The sequence below is a fragment of the Ornithodoros turicata genome, chromosome 6, assembly GCF_037126465.1.
Source record: "Ornithodoros turicata isolate Travis chromosome 6, ASM3712646v1, whole genome shotgun sequence".
In the NCBI taxonomy this organism is placed as follows: Eukaryota; Metazoa; Arthropoda; class Arachnida; order Ixodida; family Argasidae; genus Ornithodoros; species Ornithodoros turicata.
This window is the reverse complement of record NC_088206.1, coordinates 68,440,581-68,459,167: the sequence shown is the minus strand read 5'-3', so window position 1 is coordinate 68,459,167 and position 18,587 is coordinate 68,440,581. Positions and strand designations below refer to the sequence as shown.

The following is an 18,587-nucleotide window of genomic DNA, read 5'->3' as shown; positions in this document are numbered from 1 at the left end:
TTTAACCAGATAATTTTTTATTTCTACAAACGTATGTGTATGTGAGCACAAATAACAATACTGATGCAGCATATTGCACGTAGTCAAAAATAAAAACAAAATATATACAAAATATAATTATGTCGTATCACAGTTTGATGAGTAATGCGTTTTGTACAAGCATAACACGTCATAGTTTTTCGATAATTTCAAAATAAATTAAGTGAATGCGACAGACACGTCTTGTAAAAAGGAATATTACACCGCCCTTATTGAAGCAGTAACGTCGGTTTGTGCGAACGGGCATAAATAAAATAACCGAAAACTTAATAAGAGCTATAAATAAATAAATAAAAATAATTAACTGTTCCAAGACACAGTAAAGTTGCGTGTGCAGTGGCGTACACATACAAAAAAGGCACAATAGTCATAGAGAGGGGGAATTAAAAAAAAGAAAGAAAAATACCGGTCTTACGCGTATTGGGGACGGCAAATAAATTATCAGTTATGGCGTAGCCAATGTGTGCCGTCTGAAACTTCTTCCACAAGAGGGCATCTCTAGAGAGTTGGTGGCTCTGGTTGGTGGCAGAGGTTGGTGGAATTACGGCGCAATCTGTACTGCGCCGCACACTTCACTGTAAGGCACCACGAAATATTCGGGAGCCTCCCGTAAAGGAGGGATATGTGTTGGATCGCAAACAATGTCCACATATGCGATTTGAGGCTGGGATTGTTGAGAACTTCCAGCGGCATTCCAGTCTTCTTCCGAGATACCCTAGGAACCAAAGCGTCCCGATCACAATTCGAAAATCTTAGCAGAAGACAAATACTACCTGATGGTTCTGTTTATTGTACTCCTGAATCTCTCGCACCGCCCTTTCAAGTTCGAGGTCCGGAAGATTTGAGTCGTCGTCTGAATCAAATTTCCTTTTAGCTTCCTCACGATTTTCCTGTTTTATAAAGGTAATTAATTGATCGAGTGCGTAAAATATAAGGGAACGAGAAGTGTGTACTTCTTGCGTTTCTTCAGAAGGATGCGACATAAGCTGGCACCTCGGTGGAACTGGCACATTTTTTGCAGCACAGACATCTCTAATGACCTCTTCGAGATATAAGAAGTACCTGACTGTCATTTCAAGCTGCTTTACCTTTTGAGAGAAAGAATAACTATTAGTTAAAATGTTTATTTTAATCACGTATTAATCGCGTTTACCCTGCTGCTTGGAGGGCCATAGTCCATCGGGACCATGTTGCACAACTCATCTGTCAGAGCGGAAACTGATCTATGTCGTTCGCTGGAATGTAAACATTGCTAACCACTCAGATGTTATGTCAGAAAGAAAAGAAACGAAAAAGAAAAAAAAAAAAACGTTTGCCAACCGTTCTTTCCTGCGATGCTCAGCTTTCATCTCATCCCTCATTTTTAGTTTAGTGTTGGGAGATGGAGGCAGACGACCTCTTCGCCTTCTTTTCGTGGATTTCAGCCAGTCTTCCCGCTGTGGGAACAAAGACATCATTAAACAAATAACAAGATCTCGACTTGATTTTAACTTGCAAATAAAATATATTTGTCCAATTCTCGCATTGGGGTAGAGTACCATTTGTGGCGATGAAACACCCAAATCTCTATAATCAAAATAGAATTGTTCGCTTTATCAAAGACAATGAAAGACTTCTGTAAAGTCAAGAGAAACGCTAATATTCGACTAGTATGCAGACGGTCCGCAGTTTGAAATTCAAACTAACGGTTGCTTTCGCGGTACTCGGGCATGATGCACAAATTCGAACAGAAATGTGAAATGCGAATTACTTCGCGGCAAAATACAGGTCAGAAGAAATTGATGTATGTAACAGAAATTCTACTGCTAAGGTAATGGAATTGCAACGAGTACCCAATCCATTGTGAAGCAGCTAGCCTTCAAAACTTCGAACTTTCAAATCGTCGTTCGTCGTCTGCTCGGTCCACGGTTGTCTCCTCAACTCACTAACTGGTGGCGCTCTGTGTGCTACACATTATCAAAATTTGACAGATGTCAAACATATTATTTCAGTAACAATTTGGTGAATGGACTACACACGATAAAAAGTACTGATACTTTCAACTACAAGTACCCAGTCCCTTCACGACAAACCCGTCTCTTTCCTCCCTTCCTCGCAACTTTTTGCGACAAAACTGCTTGACTACTCACTACTCACTGTGCTAGGCGGCGCCACGTGTGCTCGCTTTGATGTCGAGAGTTGAAAACATGGATCCAGTTGGTGAGTCAATATTTCTGCTAGGCATGCAAGTTAACGTAAATACAATTGTCACCGTATCAGTTACGAAAATATTTACATATCATTAGCTTCCTGCACGCGCTGCTGCCTAGTGGCGAGCAATGGTAGATCGCAACTTTTCACGCGAAGCGTCTCTGCTCGAAAGTGACGATAGTGTTGCATTGCAGTAGCCGCTGCTGAAGAAACTAATCCCCGCACTGTATATAAGCAAGACGGAGTACTCCTGCTGATCTTGTCGTAGTGTGTGCAATTCAGAGTGATGTTCGTTGAATTCTCTTCCTGTGCCGGAAAAACAAGCATGTGTATCACGAGAAACATAGCAAACGCACATTACCTAACATAGTTGTCACAAGGGCATGCTATTACGTAGGCACCCTGTTACCAAACGAATATACAAGTATGGGCTGTGGGTGAGCTGAGGAATTCCTACAGCTGCTGCCGGCGTCTTGACACCCTGAGCTTCCATTTATACCATCTGCCTGCCGCCACTGTGTGCAGATTTTACGCGGCTTCTTTGAGCCCGACGCTTTCTCCGTAAATAGCAATACGAGAGCCTGTCAGACGCATTAAAGAGCCTATTTTTAAAGCGTTTCTTAATTCAATATGAACCATAGGAGCAGCATAATGCAACAAAGCTAGTACGTTTCATAGGTGACTATGCGAGAATCACCTGGTGAAAGATAAGATAATATTTGTCAATCCTTTTATATTAGTTCCTGCGAGCGTTTATAAAAGCTTTCTTATCTGGTGTTCCGCGATAATGGTATACAAACAGAGTTGGCGTTTCCAGGGCGTACTGCTTCGTACACGTAGAAAGACGCAGAAAAAGGCTAACTCCGTGAGTCCGTGCTTTGTACTCGACTCTGCAGGCAATTTGTTAATGAGTCAGGCATGGTTCTCACGCGAACAAGCAGTTTCATGTAAATAATGTGTTTCATAGTATCATGTTATATCGTACTCCCTTTCTACTACGTATTTGCCTCTCTCTGGATAAGAGGTGTACACATTGTAAGATAATATGCCGCTATGAGCGCGCGTTCAACGTAGCAGGTGTTTGCGACATATGCCATTCGTGAGTTCTTGTTGGCTTTCAAAATGAGCGCGGATATTTCCCATAAGTGTTGTCAACCTTCTCAACGCGTACTTTTTATGTTTCTTTGTGGCTACAAGCTAATGCTTGACATTTATTGCCGTCCCTTTCGCAATTATGAAAGGTAGTCCGATGCGAACACAGCGACTCCCGGCGGTCCATTCTATGTTCGGCATTTCGATATGTCTGGAAGTTTATGTTCTGGTTCCCATTCTCTCATACGAGAAGCAGCAAATAGGTTTACTAATGGCCTCAATATTATTGCCATTGCCGAAAGCGAAACGCTTCATATCGTGCGAAAGCGACAGGACTTCCTGTTTGTCGTCTGCTAACTATCGCCGTGCTCTTTTTCTGTTTCTTCATTCTTGCGAATTAATCTCCCGTTTAACATTATTTTCTTTCCGCTGTTTGAAATTTTGATTCTCCCTTGCAAGTACAGTACGATCGTTGTTGGTCTTGACATCACACGTATTGACCTCCAGTTTCCTCCACTTCCTGGTTTTCTGAGGGTAATATTTTTCTGATTTTGGTCTGCTTGCTTGGTTGCGTTCGCTGAAACCAACTCCGTTCACGTCCCCGCTTTTCGAGGAAGTAGTAAATAACAGAGTTGGTGTTCCACTGTGCTGGAGTGTGGTGGCAGCAGCTGTTGTTTGTTACGGAAACGCGTTTTCTTCTCACTATTGTATTTCTTGCCTGGAAGCTTTTATTTCACGCGTTTACGTCCTCCCCCGTGGCGCGACAATCGACGTTGAGAGGCCGTCTGGACTGCCACTTACAGGTGCTCTCTATTGGGACATTTTTGGCCGCGTCGCTCTTCCGTCTGTTTTTCGGCAAGACTTCGGAAATGGCTATCAAATTATTTGGGACTGCGACGCTACGAAGCACCAAACGCATTGCCAGTTTCGCTGGGTTCCGGATGAATAGGAGAGTTCAGAAAATCCCAGTGCTCTTTGCGCACGCATTGCATGCTGGGCGCTTGCTGAGCGGGCGAATGAAGAATGATCTAGGGAGAAATCGGAACAGACGCTAAGCACTCTGGGATATTCTGAACCTTTCCATGTGGCCTTTTCTATTCCGTATGGCACCGGAATTGTAACGCGGGTACCCCTAGTCCAGGTACCCACGCGATCGAGTAGGGTTACTGGATCTAACCATTCCCCACAAAAACCACAACACGAAACCTTTTACAACGTCCACCTTGAATTTATTGGAGCCAGCCATATATGCTAGTTACAATTTTACTGAGGATGCGGATTTCCGTTGGAAGTTAGCTTGGGCAGAGTGCACGCCACCTTCTCAATCTGCTCGTGGTGCCTTTCCGCCTTCTCCAGGTTCTCCTCGGCGTTGCCCAACTCTTCGATGTTCCTCCTGATGGTCGACCCGGCCGCATCCATCTTAGCCGCTTCGTTCTCGCGACGGGTCGTCACGCGCTTCGCCGACGCCGTCTCCATCAGGTTCCTCTTCTTGGTCACTTGCCCCTTGGCGAGAAGCTTCTGCATGAGGACGTTATCGAAAGTGTTCGATTCCTGATAGGCTTCCTTCAGCGCCTGGTTCTCGGCCACTTTCCGCAGCTCGCTGCCTTCGAGCTTGTGCACGTACGCCTTGTCGGTGTCGATGTTCTCTTCGTCCAGCGTTTTCCGCACGTCCATCGTAACGCTGCTGGATTCATCGCGGTCGAACTGGCGATCAGCCGGTGGTCCGGGAAGCATCTGTTCTCCCTTGTGCGTGTGCGAGGGCGGAGACATCTTGGCCAACATGGGTTCGTAGTGGGTGAGCAGCGGAGGGGCTTGGCCGTTCGACTCACTGCTGTGCGAACTGCCCCCGGAGCCGACGCGCTGAACACATTCCGCGGCCAGGTGCGGGTTCTCGTCCACCAGCTCAGCCTTGGAGGTTGCCCTGGTGGTGTATGTCGTGACGCTGACTTCGGTGGTTGACATGGCTGGCTGGCTGGCGGCGGCAGCGGCGTGTGGTGCGTTGGGCCCTGCGAAGGTGGAATGCGCAGCTGAGCGGAAAACGACGGTCGGAACCGCTTTTTGTGTTCCGAATGAGCGTGCTGAGTGCTGCACGAGGCGTGGTTTTGGCGGCGCACGTCGTCGTCGTCTTTGGTGTAAAAAAAGTTTGTAGTTAGGCAAGTTTTGTTGTCTGAACGCGGACGACGACTGGTTTAGCTTTCATTTCGCTCAGCGTGGCGGAACAGTAGCCTTGGAGATTCCGCCGATATGTAGGCTGGGAGGTTCTTGTTTGATTGGGGCCAAAAGGCGTAAACTGCCATGACGTTTTCGGAACTCATTGCATCATTTTTTCGTATAGTTGGCTCGCGTGATTAATTCTTATTGAAGTAAGCAAAGCGAAGGAGCGCTTTCGATTTAGTGCTTCCCGTCCTTGCACTGCTAAAAATTATTTCAAATGTAGCCGTTTTTTGGCGAAATAGAATACGAAGAACTGATGAAATTTTTGCTCGTCACGTTCGAACGATTGCGCGCTTTGACGTAGTTTCATTAGCTGTTGGCCAGGTGGCGTGGTGCGCGGGTTCCGTATGGCGCCGCCGCCGCTCGTTTCGCGCTCTCGATTCGTCTGCAAGGCGAATTCGTCTGCCGCTCTGGAAGTTCGTCTGCTACCATCGCGGTAGCACGCTGGTCGTGCTGGATAGTTCTAGTGGAGTAGCCGCACCTCACTTTCCTGTTTTTCATTAGTGCTCGGAAAAGGAGGGAACGAAAAGTGTGCGATCATGCGGATCAATGGTCACAAGGAAGTTCGATTTTTGGACGAGTGTGACAGCGACAACAACGGCGATGCAGGTGAGACGAGAATTGTCGTCTGCTTTTAAACCGAAAGGCGAAAATGTCTCGAACGCTTCCAATCCTGATGGGGCGTACTTATTCGATCCGCTTATCTGTCTAATCAGCATTTCGCTAACCTCAGGAAGTAAAGCTTCTTCCGCCTGCAGGGTGCTATTTTTATGAAGCGTGCTCTAATGTCGTCTGCGAGATGAGAGTTATGAAGTGGTCACGACTGGCGTTGGCGTCTGTATGGGGCTTCATTCAGATTTGAAAGAGTACTCCTACGAGGTACTTGGGGCCTCGAGTGATGTCCGTTAGCCGAGTCTGCCGTGTCAATGCTCGGCTTTGTGGTATTCATACAGGACGTGGTTTACTATCGCAGAGTAGTTTTGTTTGCAGACGATGTGTGGCATACGCCCTGATCTGCTAAGTGTCTCTTTCTTTCTTCTCGATATCATTTTGGAACATCCAGTTCTGGTTAAATCTTGCAACACGTGAATTTTAGTCTTCCATGTCTGCACATTGTCTACCGCACGTTCCTGCCCACGGAGTGACAGGAACTTGTACCGGTGCCAGAATCGTGCCGCCCACACAGAACATTAGCAAAGGGCAACCATGGGCAACCATAAGCTTCACGTCTGAGCGATTATTTCCACGCTGAATCCTTTTGTTCTTATTATTGTAATGTTTGTTATTACACTACGTTTTTGCTTCAATTTTTTTTTCTTTTTTTTTTTTTTTACGGCGTTATTTGCTCCCGTATAAATACCACATCTCATCAACGGTATGCAGCTTGAGGTCTCATCGATATGTGCATTCTTTTCGCCACGAATCGTGACCTGATCAGGGCACGACTGCGGGGGTGGGGGGTGTATTACGACAGGGGGAGGGGGGGGACAGAACTACGACAGGTGCAGATGGGTCCATCATCCAGCCCTATTGCATCATTAGAGAAGATAAAGAAAGAGAGGTAGAAAAGAATGAATGAACCTGGAAGGTGACAGAATTAATAAGATGTATGTGGGTAGAGCCCTCGAGGAGAAATATGGCAAAGTTCGGTCATAGCGTGGGAAATTTTAAATTGCATAATTTTTTCTTCCTTTCTGTCAGCGGCGGGTCAGGTTGAAGTGGAGGTGTCTGGTTTGTGATATGCACGGAGGGGGAATTTTTGATTCTGTTTTGATTTTGATGCTGTTTTTGCTCACCGAGGAAGTTGTAGGGTTCAAATTTTAGATAGGGTCTAGGTTATGCGAGGGTATTTGTGTGCGTGTGCGTTCTGATGTGCGTTCAAAGATACGGTGACTGTACTTCTGTGCCGCGTTGTGGGCTGCAGTGGGATGTTTGTTTTGCACTGCTGTGTCAAGTGATATTGGATGTCAAAGAAATTTTATGGATGTATTTATTTATTTGAATTGCACATACAACAATTTACAACGAATAATATCTGAAATTGGCAGTATTGGCCACATTTTATACTTGCATGCTTTTCGTGTACGAGATTATGTTTCAGTTTTTCGCTCGCGTACATATTTTTTATTATCAATAGAGAACACAGACGAAGCAAACAGACGACAGAAAGCAAAACGAAACTGACTTAGTCCGCGTATGCGACTCGCTGTTACCCCATATCCTTCTTTCTGCGCAAAAGAACTGCATTTTATACGTAGCAACCCAGTGAGCTGTCACTCCCACACGACTCAATACCTTGTATGTCGCTTCGAAAAGGCTGTTTTATCGTCTTCAATGTGGGACGACCGAAAGCATACCCGTCTAAAAGAAGAAGAAGAAGAAAAATTGATGTTCACGATAATTTGTATTTTATACCCACATTCCGTTTTTTTTTTTTTTTTTTTTTTTTTCAGCATAACAACGTGTATGTACCTTTTTTTTTTCTTTCGGTGGTTGGTTGTCTACGTGCGACAAAGTCGTGCGGTGGCAACGAGCAATTTCAATGCGTCAGTAGCAGACGACATTTGTTTTTCTCGTCGGCGCGTTGTCGTCTGCTACCGCAAATGCCAGCGGCGTTGCCTTCAATAGGGACTGTGCGACAAACTGGTGGCGCCGCGATGCGGCCTCCGGAGAAAGTACCTTGCGTGATAGCCGCCGGGTAGCCGGCTTTGTTTACATGTGAAGTGCGAGCGTCTTTTTTGCCACACTGGAACTGCTGCGTCGCTAACTGTGCCAGCACCTAAAAGAACTCTTCATTAGGGACCAGATGTTTCATTTCTCGTGATTTCTATGCTTTCAATACCACCGAGGGCACTAGACTCGCAGCGAATAGCGTTTGTGACGCGCGTTCGGCCATTGCATGAGGTGTGCACAACATGAGTGAATATATTCTATTTCTTTTGTTCTAGTTCCAATGAAACTGAATGAGGACCTGCAAAATGATCAATGATTTACAGTTGCAACTTTCGTGACGGTGAAACGCCGCATAACCGTCAAATGCACCGACCAAACGGCCAACCTATTTCGAGATAATGATTGAGGTGTTTCATCGCCAGTGCCCAGAGCCGACATTGCTGCCGGTAATCTGGTTGACGAGTCTCACAATGAGAACGGGAGTTCTACGTTGTCCAAAAGGTTTAGTACTTACGCACCGACCATTTCACAGCTGTCGTGCCGTAAGCCTACGGCGTAGCCGAGGTAAAAACTGATATAATTTCTTCTTTGAGGATCTCTTTAGCGTTATTGTATCTGAAGATACTGGAAAAACTGCAGTACAAGTTCATACAATAAGTTGTGACCTTACGTGTTTATTTGTATGGATAAAACAGACTCACGATGTAGGTTTCAGTGACGAAGCTATGTGTGTGCAAAGAGGACGAAAGGAATACAATACTCAGTCAAAAACATGATATTACAAATGGTTGGAGTCAGGGTGAGGCGTCAAATAACCATCCTCTCGACGTATCACTTACAAGTGTTTTGACCAGACAGACGGGAGTGGCTGTTCTTCTTCCGCACACATTATAAATACGGTGGTTGCTTCTGTGCAGTTTGTCTCCATTCTCTTCGTTCGCGCCCCAGAAAGGTTTCACGTTATTTCCACTTCGAAAATTAGCCCTTATAATTACGGCGGTCGCCACGCGAGCTACGGTTCCACTTGAGAATGCATAGAACGGGCGTCGTCGTATCACGTCGGATACTTCCAAGACCCCCACGGGCGGCGCTGTCGCGACGGAGCAGCGCGCCCCCTTTAGGTGTCGCACGGTCCCTATAGGCTGTCCTGTAGTCTTTCGCTCTCGACTGTGTACTGCAACTGGGTTCTTTGGTTTTCCTTGCTTTTGCCTAATTTAGAATTCGGATGAATTTGTTCTTCTTCTTTCTCTTTGCTCGTGAGCGGTTGAAGACATAGTGTGGTAATTGCGGACCTGTTCGAAGCAGAAGACACGTTGCTTTATACTTATTCTTTCTGGTAATAGTTAGCGCGTAGGATTTTCTTGACTGTATGAGCCTCTGTGACTGAAGCCCTTTCATGTGTCGATTTTATTTTATCAAATTATTGCCCGCTATTCCTCTTTTGCGGTTTATGGCAGTTGTTCCAGAGGTCAAGCGGTGGGCTTAGACATCAACTTCGTTCGCCACGTAAAACCCGAAAAATCCCCTAACAACGGATGGAAGTAAATCCCTTCTTTCTGCTGTGCATGCCGACACAAAAACGCGTCGACGTGCAGGCGTGACAAGGTAGCGCCTGCATGTTATAACGCCTTTCGCCTTTCTGCGATTTTATGGATACTTACGACCATCTCGCACCGTGTGTATAAATGTACGAAGAAGATGGGTGGATCCGGGGTGGTTCGATGCTTCGTACAGTCGCTCATGCGTGTCTCCGTCGTTTTCCTCTGATTGGCGCTCAAGGTCAGGTGGCGCCCCCTATAATACGCGGTCAACCGTCATACAACTGTTACAGGCGAAAGGATGATTGAGGATTTCGTGAAGGAACGCCTGCTTTTTGTTCAGTCCATTGGTTTTGAGGGCGCGTCCACATTCGGAGTTCAGTTCACATCCGTGTTTATATACAGCTGTCTGTATGTTGGAATGTGCAAAGCAGAGTTGTTGATATTCTGGTGTAACGCAGAAGTGAGTATACTCTAGTGGAAAGTAATTAAAACTGACATCAAACCAATTAATGAGCACCACCATTACAGGGTTGATCGATTTCGAAAACAATTTTTCCAACTATAGCCCAACAAGGCGATTTATTTCGATATTTCCAATAGTACTGGTAGTTGCGAACTGATGACACGATTATTAAACGGCAGGAACCGTGTGATATTGCAAAGGCGTGAAGTACTCTACAAGGCAACACGTGCAACATCCACTCGCTTCTGTCTGCACTAAGGTCTAGACTGGTAGGTCGCGGGTTCGAATCACACTGCAGAGAGATACGCCAGCTCAGTTTCTCTAGAAGTCGGCCCAGGACGCATACTAATATCGCGCTCCGTACAACGCTCACAGCACAGCACAGCTGCTTCGCTTTATAAGGCCGTCACGTGGCCATATCACGTGACCACTCTGGGTCATGGTGTGTCACGTGGTTGTTGGTTCTCTAAAGTCACGGACGGACCTACACGGTGGTTTTGTTTGTATTCCCTCTCCACTGAAACTTTTATGACCTCCTCACAGTGGAAGTGCACATTGACGAGCTGTCACGTGTCGTGTCGTGTCGTGACGAGCTGTCACGTGATTATTGTCACGTGTTTGGCTCTTAACTCTTAAAAAGGCGATGTTCTACACATACACACACCAAAAAAGGGGTGAGGGAATCGAGTCACGTGCAGGTTCATCTCATATCTCACTGGCGGGGGTGGAGATGCATCTGGGAAGTGAATCAGCTGGGTCAAATATGTTTTCCGCATGTCACGCGTGCTTCGGGTGGGCACTTCGAAAACGTGCTCGAGTATAAACTTTTTGGCCTCCCCCGTCCCGGTTTTAATGCATACTTAAAATTTTGTTTCGCAGCGTTTGACGGGTACATGACATTCGATTATGAAGAACACAGTCTATGTTCGAGGTATCCGCGGACGTAATCCATTTCGCTGTATCTTCTACCTTGTTCTACGTTCGATTACACCGTTAAAATGTAAGCCGTTGTGGAACTGCAGTGCGTTGGCGTCCTGTTTTCTTTTTTTTTTTTTTAATTTTGTTTTGTCCTGGAACTCACGGCAACGTGTTCGAATGCTGCGCGCTCTGGGCTTGCTTTTCAACACATTTTTTGTTGTTGCAAGTTAATGTCTTAGGTGTGCTGTAACACTGTCTGGAAGGGGGGAGGAGGAGAAAGACGATGTGCGGTTGGTAACCGTTCCAAAGACCAGTGCCAGTCTGCGATAAATGTCTTTATTGTTAGAAAAATAAAATTTTATTGCGCGTTGCGTACGACCGCCAAAAGATGCGCGTGCAATTGACGTGGTACACAATGCACTGTAACATTCTCGCATGCATCCTTCTGGGAATTAAGAGAGTCCTTGACTAAAGAGCATGACGGCGAAAGTTGTCCCATATTATATGGCTTCTGCGTCCTCTCTCTCTTTCTCTCTCTGTTGTCCCTGTATGATTTGAATAGATGAGAGCAGAAGCAACGGTTTCCGACGATAGAGAGGGGGAAAAAAAAAGCAAGTTGGGCATTGTGTATGCCCCGAGGGTTATTTTGTTACATTGGGACCAAGGCCCGTTCAGCACGGAAGCCCTGTGATGCACCGAAAGCGCATCCGGTGACGCGGTTGTCATGCATCAAGGTCGGCTTGAAACAAAAGCGGCTGTGTAGCGTGTGCGTGTGTTAGTGCAAGAAAGTGTCACGCGTGGAGACTGGCATTGTTTTGAAAGGGCCTATGTCCTGTGCACGCGCACGGAACGAGATTCCGCTTGCTTTTCGGACTTTCGGTTTGCAGGTTTAGTTTCGGATTTCTGCTTCTTATTTGGGTTTCGTGTGTTTTTGCTTTAACAAGTGTGTAAAGTTTCACAGAAGGATGTTTCGCATGACAGTTCTTGTTTTCAATCTCTTGCACAAAATTAGAAGACATATCTATCCCCCACTTTTTTTTTTTTTTTTCGGTTACCAAGCTTGTTCTTGTCTGTGCTTGCAGACGATCTATATGCGCGCGCACGTTCGGACCCATGACGAATGAGATCGCAGAAGTTTCGGTTTCAGTTTGAGGGTTCCGCTTCGGGTTTCTGTTTCATTTTCGCTGTCGACTTTTTTTTTTTTTGTTTTTTATTGCTGCTGCGCTGTTTAAATCCTGGAAGCGCGCGTTTTTCCTTTTCGATCTCTGTCGTAGCCACAAAATGATATTCGTGGCAGTTTCTGCTTCGACGACTGTTTCATTAAAGTTTCACACGGGGTGCTTTGCATGACAGTTTCCGTTTTCAATCTGTTCCATATATTTGGAGTTGATACCTGCCCCCCCCCCCCCCCCCATTTTTAAAGAACTAATTTGATACTTCCCTATTTGTGTTTACAGGCAATCTGTGCGCGCGCACACTTCTTACGTTCGGATTCCTGTTTCATTTTTGCTTTTAATTGTTACGTTGTGGCTCCTTTTCAAACTTACCTTTGTCAGATTTCGAAGAAGAGGGTTCTGCTTAGAAAGTGTACATGGTTGGCTCCCTGTTTTTGGTCGTAGGCGACTCGAAACGTTTCGCAAAACTTCGTGCAATTTTTATCATTCATGGTACTCGGCTAATTTGGTACAGTTCAAAACTTTGCGTAGCAACAATAAATCCTTGCTCGTTTCAAGAGCAGACGCATGAACACAAACAGCCCGAGTTGCTTGTACTCCATGCGCTCGGGAGCCTCAATGTTGTTGCCCGCTCCTCACTGACAGAAAGATCCGCTTTGAAAGTCGCCACTCAAAACATTCTGCTCTTAAAAGCGTGTCTTGTTATTATTGTGTCAGGGCAGCGCAGAAAGACGTCTGCATGTTATGTTTCCCGTCGTCTGCCATTGAGAGCTCCGCTTTCAATCCGCGGCGTCCTTTAGGCGGGCATCGATGTTCTTTGATGTCGTCGACCTCTCAATGAAGGCATCCAATGTGCGCTTGGAGACCTCACAAGGACACTGCTTATGCTGTCATTCATAAAACGGTGAGGCCATTGCGTTGGTGGTCTTATGGGCTTGACTTGACTTGCCTTGGCTCGTTTGTTTTTTAATAAGCGATCGGGGAACGTAATTGGTAGGCTTACGTATTTTTAATTATATATTGTACGCAGCCAGATGATTAATGGCTTCTTTGCCGCTTTGCGATAGCTCGTTAACTCCTTTTGCGCTCTGCGAGTTCTGAAACGGTAACGTGCTTTTCGTTGGCAACCATGTCACGTACAGCAAGCGACACGGTCAGTAGTCACTGTGCAGCAGCCTTTGGCTACATGGCAGTAACATTTCCAAATGAACGAGATTCTTTGTCACGTACGAGGAAAACAATTTCGAAACGCGTCCTATCCTGCGAAAATGTCGTGCCTTAACATTTCTTGCATACGTACCGCTTTTCCTACATGAGAGAAATTTGTTTGTTATCCCTTAGTTACACGACGAAGATCCGGTTAACTTGTACAACTTGTCTTTGTGTTGCAGACAACATTTATTTACAAGTGTCGTCTGCTATATACCCTGCGTCGTCTGCTATACTACTACGACACGCAGACGACACTGCGCCGCTCACATACAACGTTGCCAACACAATTTGTAACGATATGCCCGTATCTTTTTCCGGTTCAGCTCCTTACGCTCGCTTTTGAGACAAACAGACAAAACAAGAAACGTTTTCCACGCCACATACGTCGTCTACAAAAAAACGGTACGCTCGCGACGGCATTTCACCGCTCGCATGTACAAACTCCCAACAGGTACATACGCAATGTACACATTAGGGGCGTTTGCAGAAAGACGTTGCAAGCGGGGGACGGCTGATTAATATAATACTGTTCCTTGACAAGCAAACATTTCATGGCCGACAAGGAAAGTGAGGGAGGAGATGCATCTTTTTTACACGTCCTTGGCCATCCCTTGTTTGAAGAGAAGACAGTTGGCGCCGTGCACGGCATAATGAGAAAGTGCTGCTGGTGGAATCATAGAGCTGTTCCGTATACGTCTACACGGAGGTGCCAACGGACGGGTATCCCACTACGCGTATAAACATAATAAATAAATATTTGCGATGTCTTCAACGAGATGTATTCTGGAAATAATGTCATGCTGCTCTTCCAGAAGGGCGTTATTAATAGCACGTGTGCATATGCAGCAGGGTGTAGCGCTGTGTTTCGAAACGTGTGAGTTGGGAAAGCTTGAATAACTTGGGCGAGGGCTTAATGTGTCGATTAATGGCCTCTAATAGCTCCTGGGAGAATGCTTATATGTACGCTTTAACGACCCGTCATTACTTACTGTCGGGTTCTCTGTTTTTATTATTGTTATTATTGCATTGTGATTCATTGTCACGCTTCCGTCTATCCATCCACGTAAAAGTGACCTTGGGTACTCGCAGGGGTATCCCCCGTCCCCTTTTTGCTCCCATACGACGTAGCACTGGTCGATATCAGTGGATTAATTTTGCCAATCTGAGGGTACGTGGTTTAAAGGAACCCAGGTGGGGCAAAGTTAATCAGCGAACCGACCACAGTGATGTCGATATCACGTTATCATATTTGTTTGACGACGTACCGGCAATCCAGACGATGTGGGTTCGAGTCCTACAGCTGGCTAACCTTTTCAGTGACTTTCATCTTTCATCGTTAATTTCTTAGGCAAATTGAGGCTTTGTATGTATTTGCCCCTTCTATGTTGTTCCAGCCTCAGAACATCAGTTCTTTCATGTAAAGCCACCGATTCGTCCTTGCCATTAGAAAGTCTCAGAACGGGGAACCCAAGCACTTTGTGGTCCCAAAGATACAGAATCGTCGTCACTGCTCATGACCAGAACCCAAACGGCAGGGTATTTTTCGAAAATAACGCGATGTCCGGAAGTGGCATGCGTCGCTCTGGCGGCCAGCTAGAATCTACGTGACCGCGTGTCGTCTGCAAACAGCCGAAAACATCGACAACAGCAAAAAAAGTTTTTGTTTTACGGTATCGGTTATTCTATGCTACTAACGACGCAAGACGTTAACAAAATGTGATGTAAGAAAAAAATATTTTCCTTTTGTAAGACGCGGTTTTTAGCCGTAGCGGCGCTGCAAGCGAAGAACGCAAGCACATCAGTCCGAGCGTTATGAAAACTCGTGAAAACTCGATTCTACGAGCTGTGCAATTTTAAAACTCTCTACCTTACGCTTTCGCGCTCTAAGCGGGGAAGATGTTCCATAAAACTTGAATGAAGCAGCTATTGTGTAAGGATATTTCTCCTCAGTCTTTTTTTTTTTTTTTTCACGTTGTTACATTGCGAACGCGAGGTTTTTTATTTCTCTATTCAGCAAAAGGCGCTCCGAAGAACTTTTTTCAACTTCTTTTTCGTTCTCGTTTGCTAACAAAACGTCTTTGCCTTTGCAGGATAAAATATATTTCATTTTCGCCGGCTATTATGTAAGGAAAAAGTAGCTTTCTGCGTGAAAATTCGTTCGTGAGCCATGAGAGCGGCCTTTATTTCGGCGGAGGAGCTCAAGGAACGGAAGAAACGAAGAGTTCGAGGGAAAGAATTGTGCGCTAAGGGCCATTCACACTTGGACGTGAGCGTCCGCTTTAGCCGTTCACATGGCGGAGTCCGCAGTGCGAGGTTAAATACCTCGGAAGATAATGGATATTCTATTAGGAAGTCTTTAGATCGGTCGTGCACGTGTGGGGCTTAATCGCAATTTCTCACGCGTTTCTGCCACCTTGCGTGTTCCGTAGAGAGCGGTGCATGCATCCAAGCAGCGTCAAGAAGGCCTGCTCACTGCACGCCGTGAGGTGCCGTTAGTGATCCCTCCAATCACAACCACGCCTTGATCGGCCGTTGCCACGGAAACAAGCCTGCACAGGCAGCTATTTGTATCCGTAGGCTTTCTGCATGCAGATAGTCTGCGACGATTTGGTTAAGCAGACGACACCGACCGCGCCGCTGATAAATGGAAACCGAAACTATTGGAATAGCTTTCTTCTTTTGTCTTCTGCGACGATTTAGCTAAGCAGACGACAACAGAGATAGGGCGCAGACAAGCTGGTTCATGATGACAAAGATGCAACCCGAGGCAGGGAAAAAAAAACAACAGACAACAATTTCCTCAGACACAGCAACAAATTTAATAGCAAAACCGTCACTATATACACAACAACCTCCGGAGAGGGGGTATGGGCACAAAGGAGGGCTTGCTGACGCAATGTCCACGTGCAATCTTTAGGGATAGCTGCACGTGGACATTGCGTCAGCAAGCCCTCCTTTGTGCCCATACCCCCTCTCCGGAGGTTGTTGTGTATCTAGTGACGGTTTTGCTATTAAATTTGTTGCTGTGTCTGAGGAAATTGTTGTCTGTTGTTTTTTTTCCCTGCCTCGGGTTGCATCTTTGTAAGCAGACGACACCGACCGCGCCGCTGATAAATCGAAACCGAAACTATTGGAATAGTTTTCTTCGTTTGTCTTCTGCGACGATTTGGCTAAGCAGACGACACCGACCGCGCCTCTGATAAATCGAAACCGAAACTATTGGAATAGCTTTCTTCTTCTGTCTTCTGCGACGATTTAGCTAAGCAGACGACACCGACCGCGCCGCTGATGTATCGAAACCGAAACTATTGGAATAGCTTTCTTCTTTTGCCTTCTGCGACGATTTAGCTAGGCAGACGACGCCGACCGCGCCTCTGATAAATCGAAACCGAAACTATTGTAATAGCTTTCTTCTTTTGTCTTCTGCGACGATTTAGCTAAGCAGACGACACCGACCGCGCCGCTGATAAATCGAAACCGAAACTATTGGAATATCTTTTTTTTTTCTTCTCTTCTTCTTTTGTCTTTCTTGCTCAGTCGCTAGAAAGCTGTCCCTATTCTTTGGTGTGCGTCGTGAAACAAAAAATACCTGCGGTTTCGGGCTTTGTGCGATTTTTTTTTCCTGACTCGTATCTTCCTTCCTGGCTCTTTACACCATGATTAACGATTGTCACACAGGCAAAGACAGGTTGGCCTTCTTATCCGAACGTAGAAAACAAAAAGAAGCGAGCGAGCGCGAGAAAAAAGCGGAGATCGTTTTTAGAAACCTGCCCTTATGGACAACGGCCATCATTTTATGGAACGACAGCAGCTTGTTCTTGCTATCTGTTGGGGCGAAAACACGTACTTGTTCAGGCTGTGAATGACCTGCTGCTGTGTAGCAGAACAATGGAAGTAGCCCATTTTTCCTTTTTTTAATTGTTGCCGTTCTAATTGCAGTCCTGTCCACTGCGGTACAAAAACTAGCAGAAAGCGTAAGTCGTTCAGCGTATGAGGGTCCCAGAAAGGACGTGTATCGAATTGAGCTTGACCGCTCGTCGGACGCTATGATAATGGAAAGGCCGGTCAGCGATTAAAAAAAAAAAATACGGTCAATTGGGTTGTGAGGCTGCGTGTAGGTCATGGCTCGTCGTTTTTATCTCCTTTGATTCCGCGTTGGCACCGCGAAGCAGATGGGGAGAGGACAGTGAAAGAGAAAGGGGAAGGTTAGCGCACGTCCCGGGCCAACTTCAGGGGGTACTGCACTTACATCCGTCTGGAAAATGTGCCGGAAAAACTCGGGGAAAACCTCATTATTCGAACCTATACCACCTCCCAGTCTTGCTCCTGTTTTAGTATGTGCGTTTGGGAGAGGGAAACGAGGGTGAAGACGTCCTCCCCCATGTTAAGTTCCCACAGAACCCCTCCCGAAATATTTTTTTTTCTGGCTGGTCCGTCGGAATCAGGGTTGCGGAATGGGATCACTCATTCCATTCCAATTCCATTCCGAGGAATGGAGATTTGTGATAATTTCCATTCCTTTCAATTCCTCGGAATGAAAAGGTATGGCCAATTCCCACTCCTGGAATGGCTTGGCAACCCCATTCCATTCCTTTCATTCCATCAATAAAAGAAAAGGGACCGGTAACCGTGCTGGGTACCCATCACGGAAAAAGCTAAAAAAAAAAAACAAGGTTATTTCGCCCTTGACCGTGTGGCACCCAGACCAGTCCATTCCAATTCCATTCCGCCTGCGAAAAAAAAAAAAAAAAGAAGAAAGAAAAAAAGAAACCCCATTCCCATTTCTAGGACAGTTTCCGCCATTCCATTCCAATTCCATTTCGGGCTCTTATAAATCTGGAATGATTCCGGAATCATTCCAACCCAACCAACAACTCTGCGTTTTTCTCTTCTTTACAAATCTCATGTAGGCTAAATACCTGTACGAAAGTGTCAGTATCTTTAGGCGTGCTGTACTGGTCACTACGACGGTTGTGCGTTAGCGTAACGAACGTTATCACCCGTGCCTGGCGTATCGCTACGAGATAACGCGTGTCTCGTGCTCGGCGCGTGCAGGCGAACGCCGCTCAG

The 18,587-nt window shown here is 46.0% G+C and overlaps 2 protein-coding genes across 8 annotated transcripts in view; one reads left to right on the top strand and one right to left on the bottom strand.

The window, feature by feature from the left end:
* Window positions 1–554: 554 nt before the first annotated feature.
* On the bottom strand, window positions 555–2,138 carry LOC135397173 (uncharacterized). Of its 2 annotated transcripts, XM_064628561.1 has the most exons (6): window positions 1,872–2,138; window positions 1,360–1,475; window positions 1,193–1,274; window positions 993–1,127; window positions 813–929; window positions 555–754 (listed from the first exon to the last, which is right to left on the bottom strand). In XM_064628561.1, the coding sequence occupies exons 1-6, from the start codon at window positions 1,878–1,880 to the stop codon at window positions 581–583; spliced, it is 633 nt and encodes a 210-aa protein (XP_064484631.1). In that variant the 5' UTR covers window positions 1,881–2,138; the 3' UTR covers window positions 555–580. The 2 variants fall into 2 exon arrangements, with proteins under 2 accessions (XP_064484631.1, XP_064484630.1); XM_064628560.1 differs by having other exon boundaries at window positions 813–1,127.
* A 20-nt stretch (window positions 2,139–2,158) lies between these two features.
* Window positions 2,159–18,587, top strand: part of LOC135397164 (echinoderm microtubule-associated protein-like 2) — a 40,867-nt gene continuing 24,438 nt past the window's right edge. For 3 of the 6 annotated variants that reach the window (XM_064628541.1, XM_064628540.1, XM_064628537.1), the window contains exon 1: window positions 5,936–6,144. In XM_064628541.1, the coding sequence (XP_064484611.1) occupies window positions 6,075–6,144 (70 nt within the window). In that variant the 5' untranslated portion in view covers window positions 5,936–6,074. Of the gene's footprint in view, window positions 2,239–3,072; window positions 3,095–5,935; window positions 6,145–18,587 lie in introns of those variants that run through there. The other 3 variants (XM_064628539.1, XM_064628542.1, XM_064628538.1) reach the window with 3 other exon arrangements.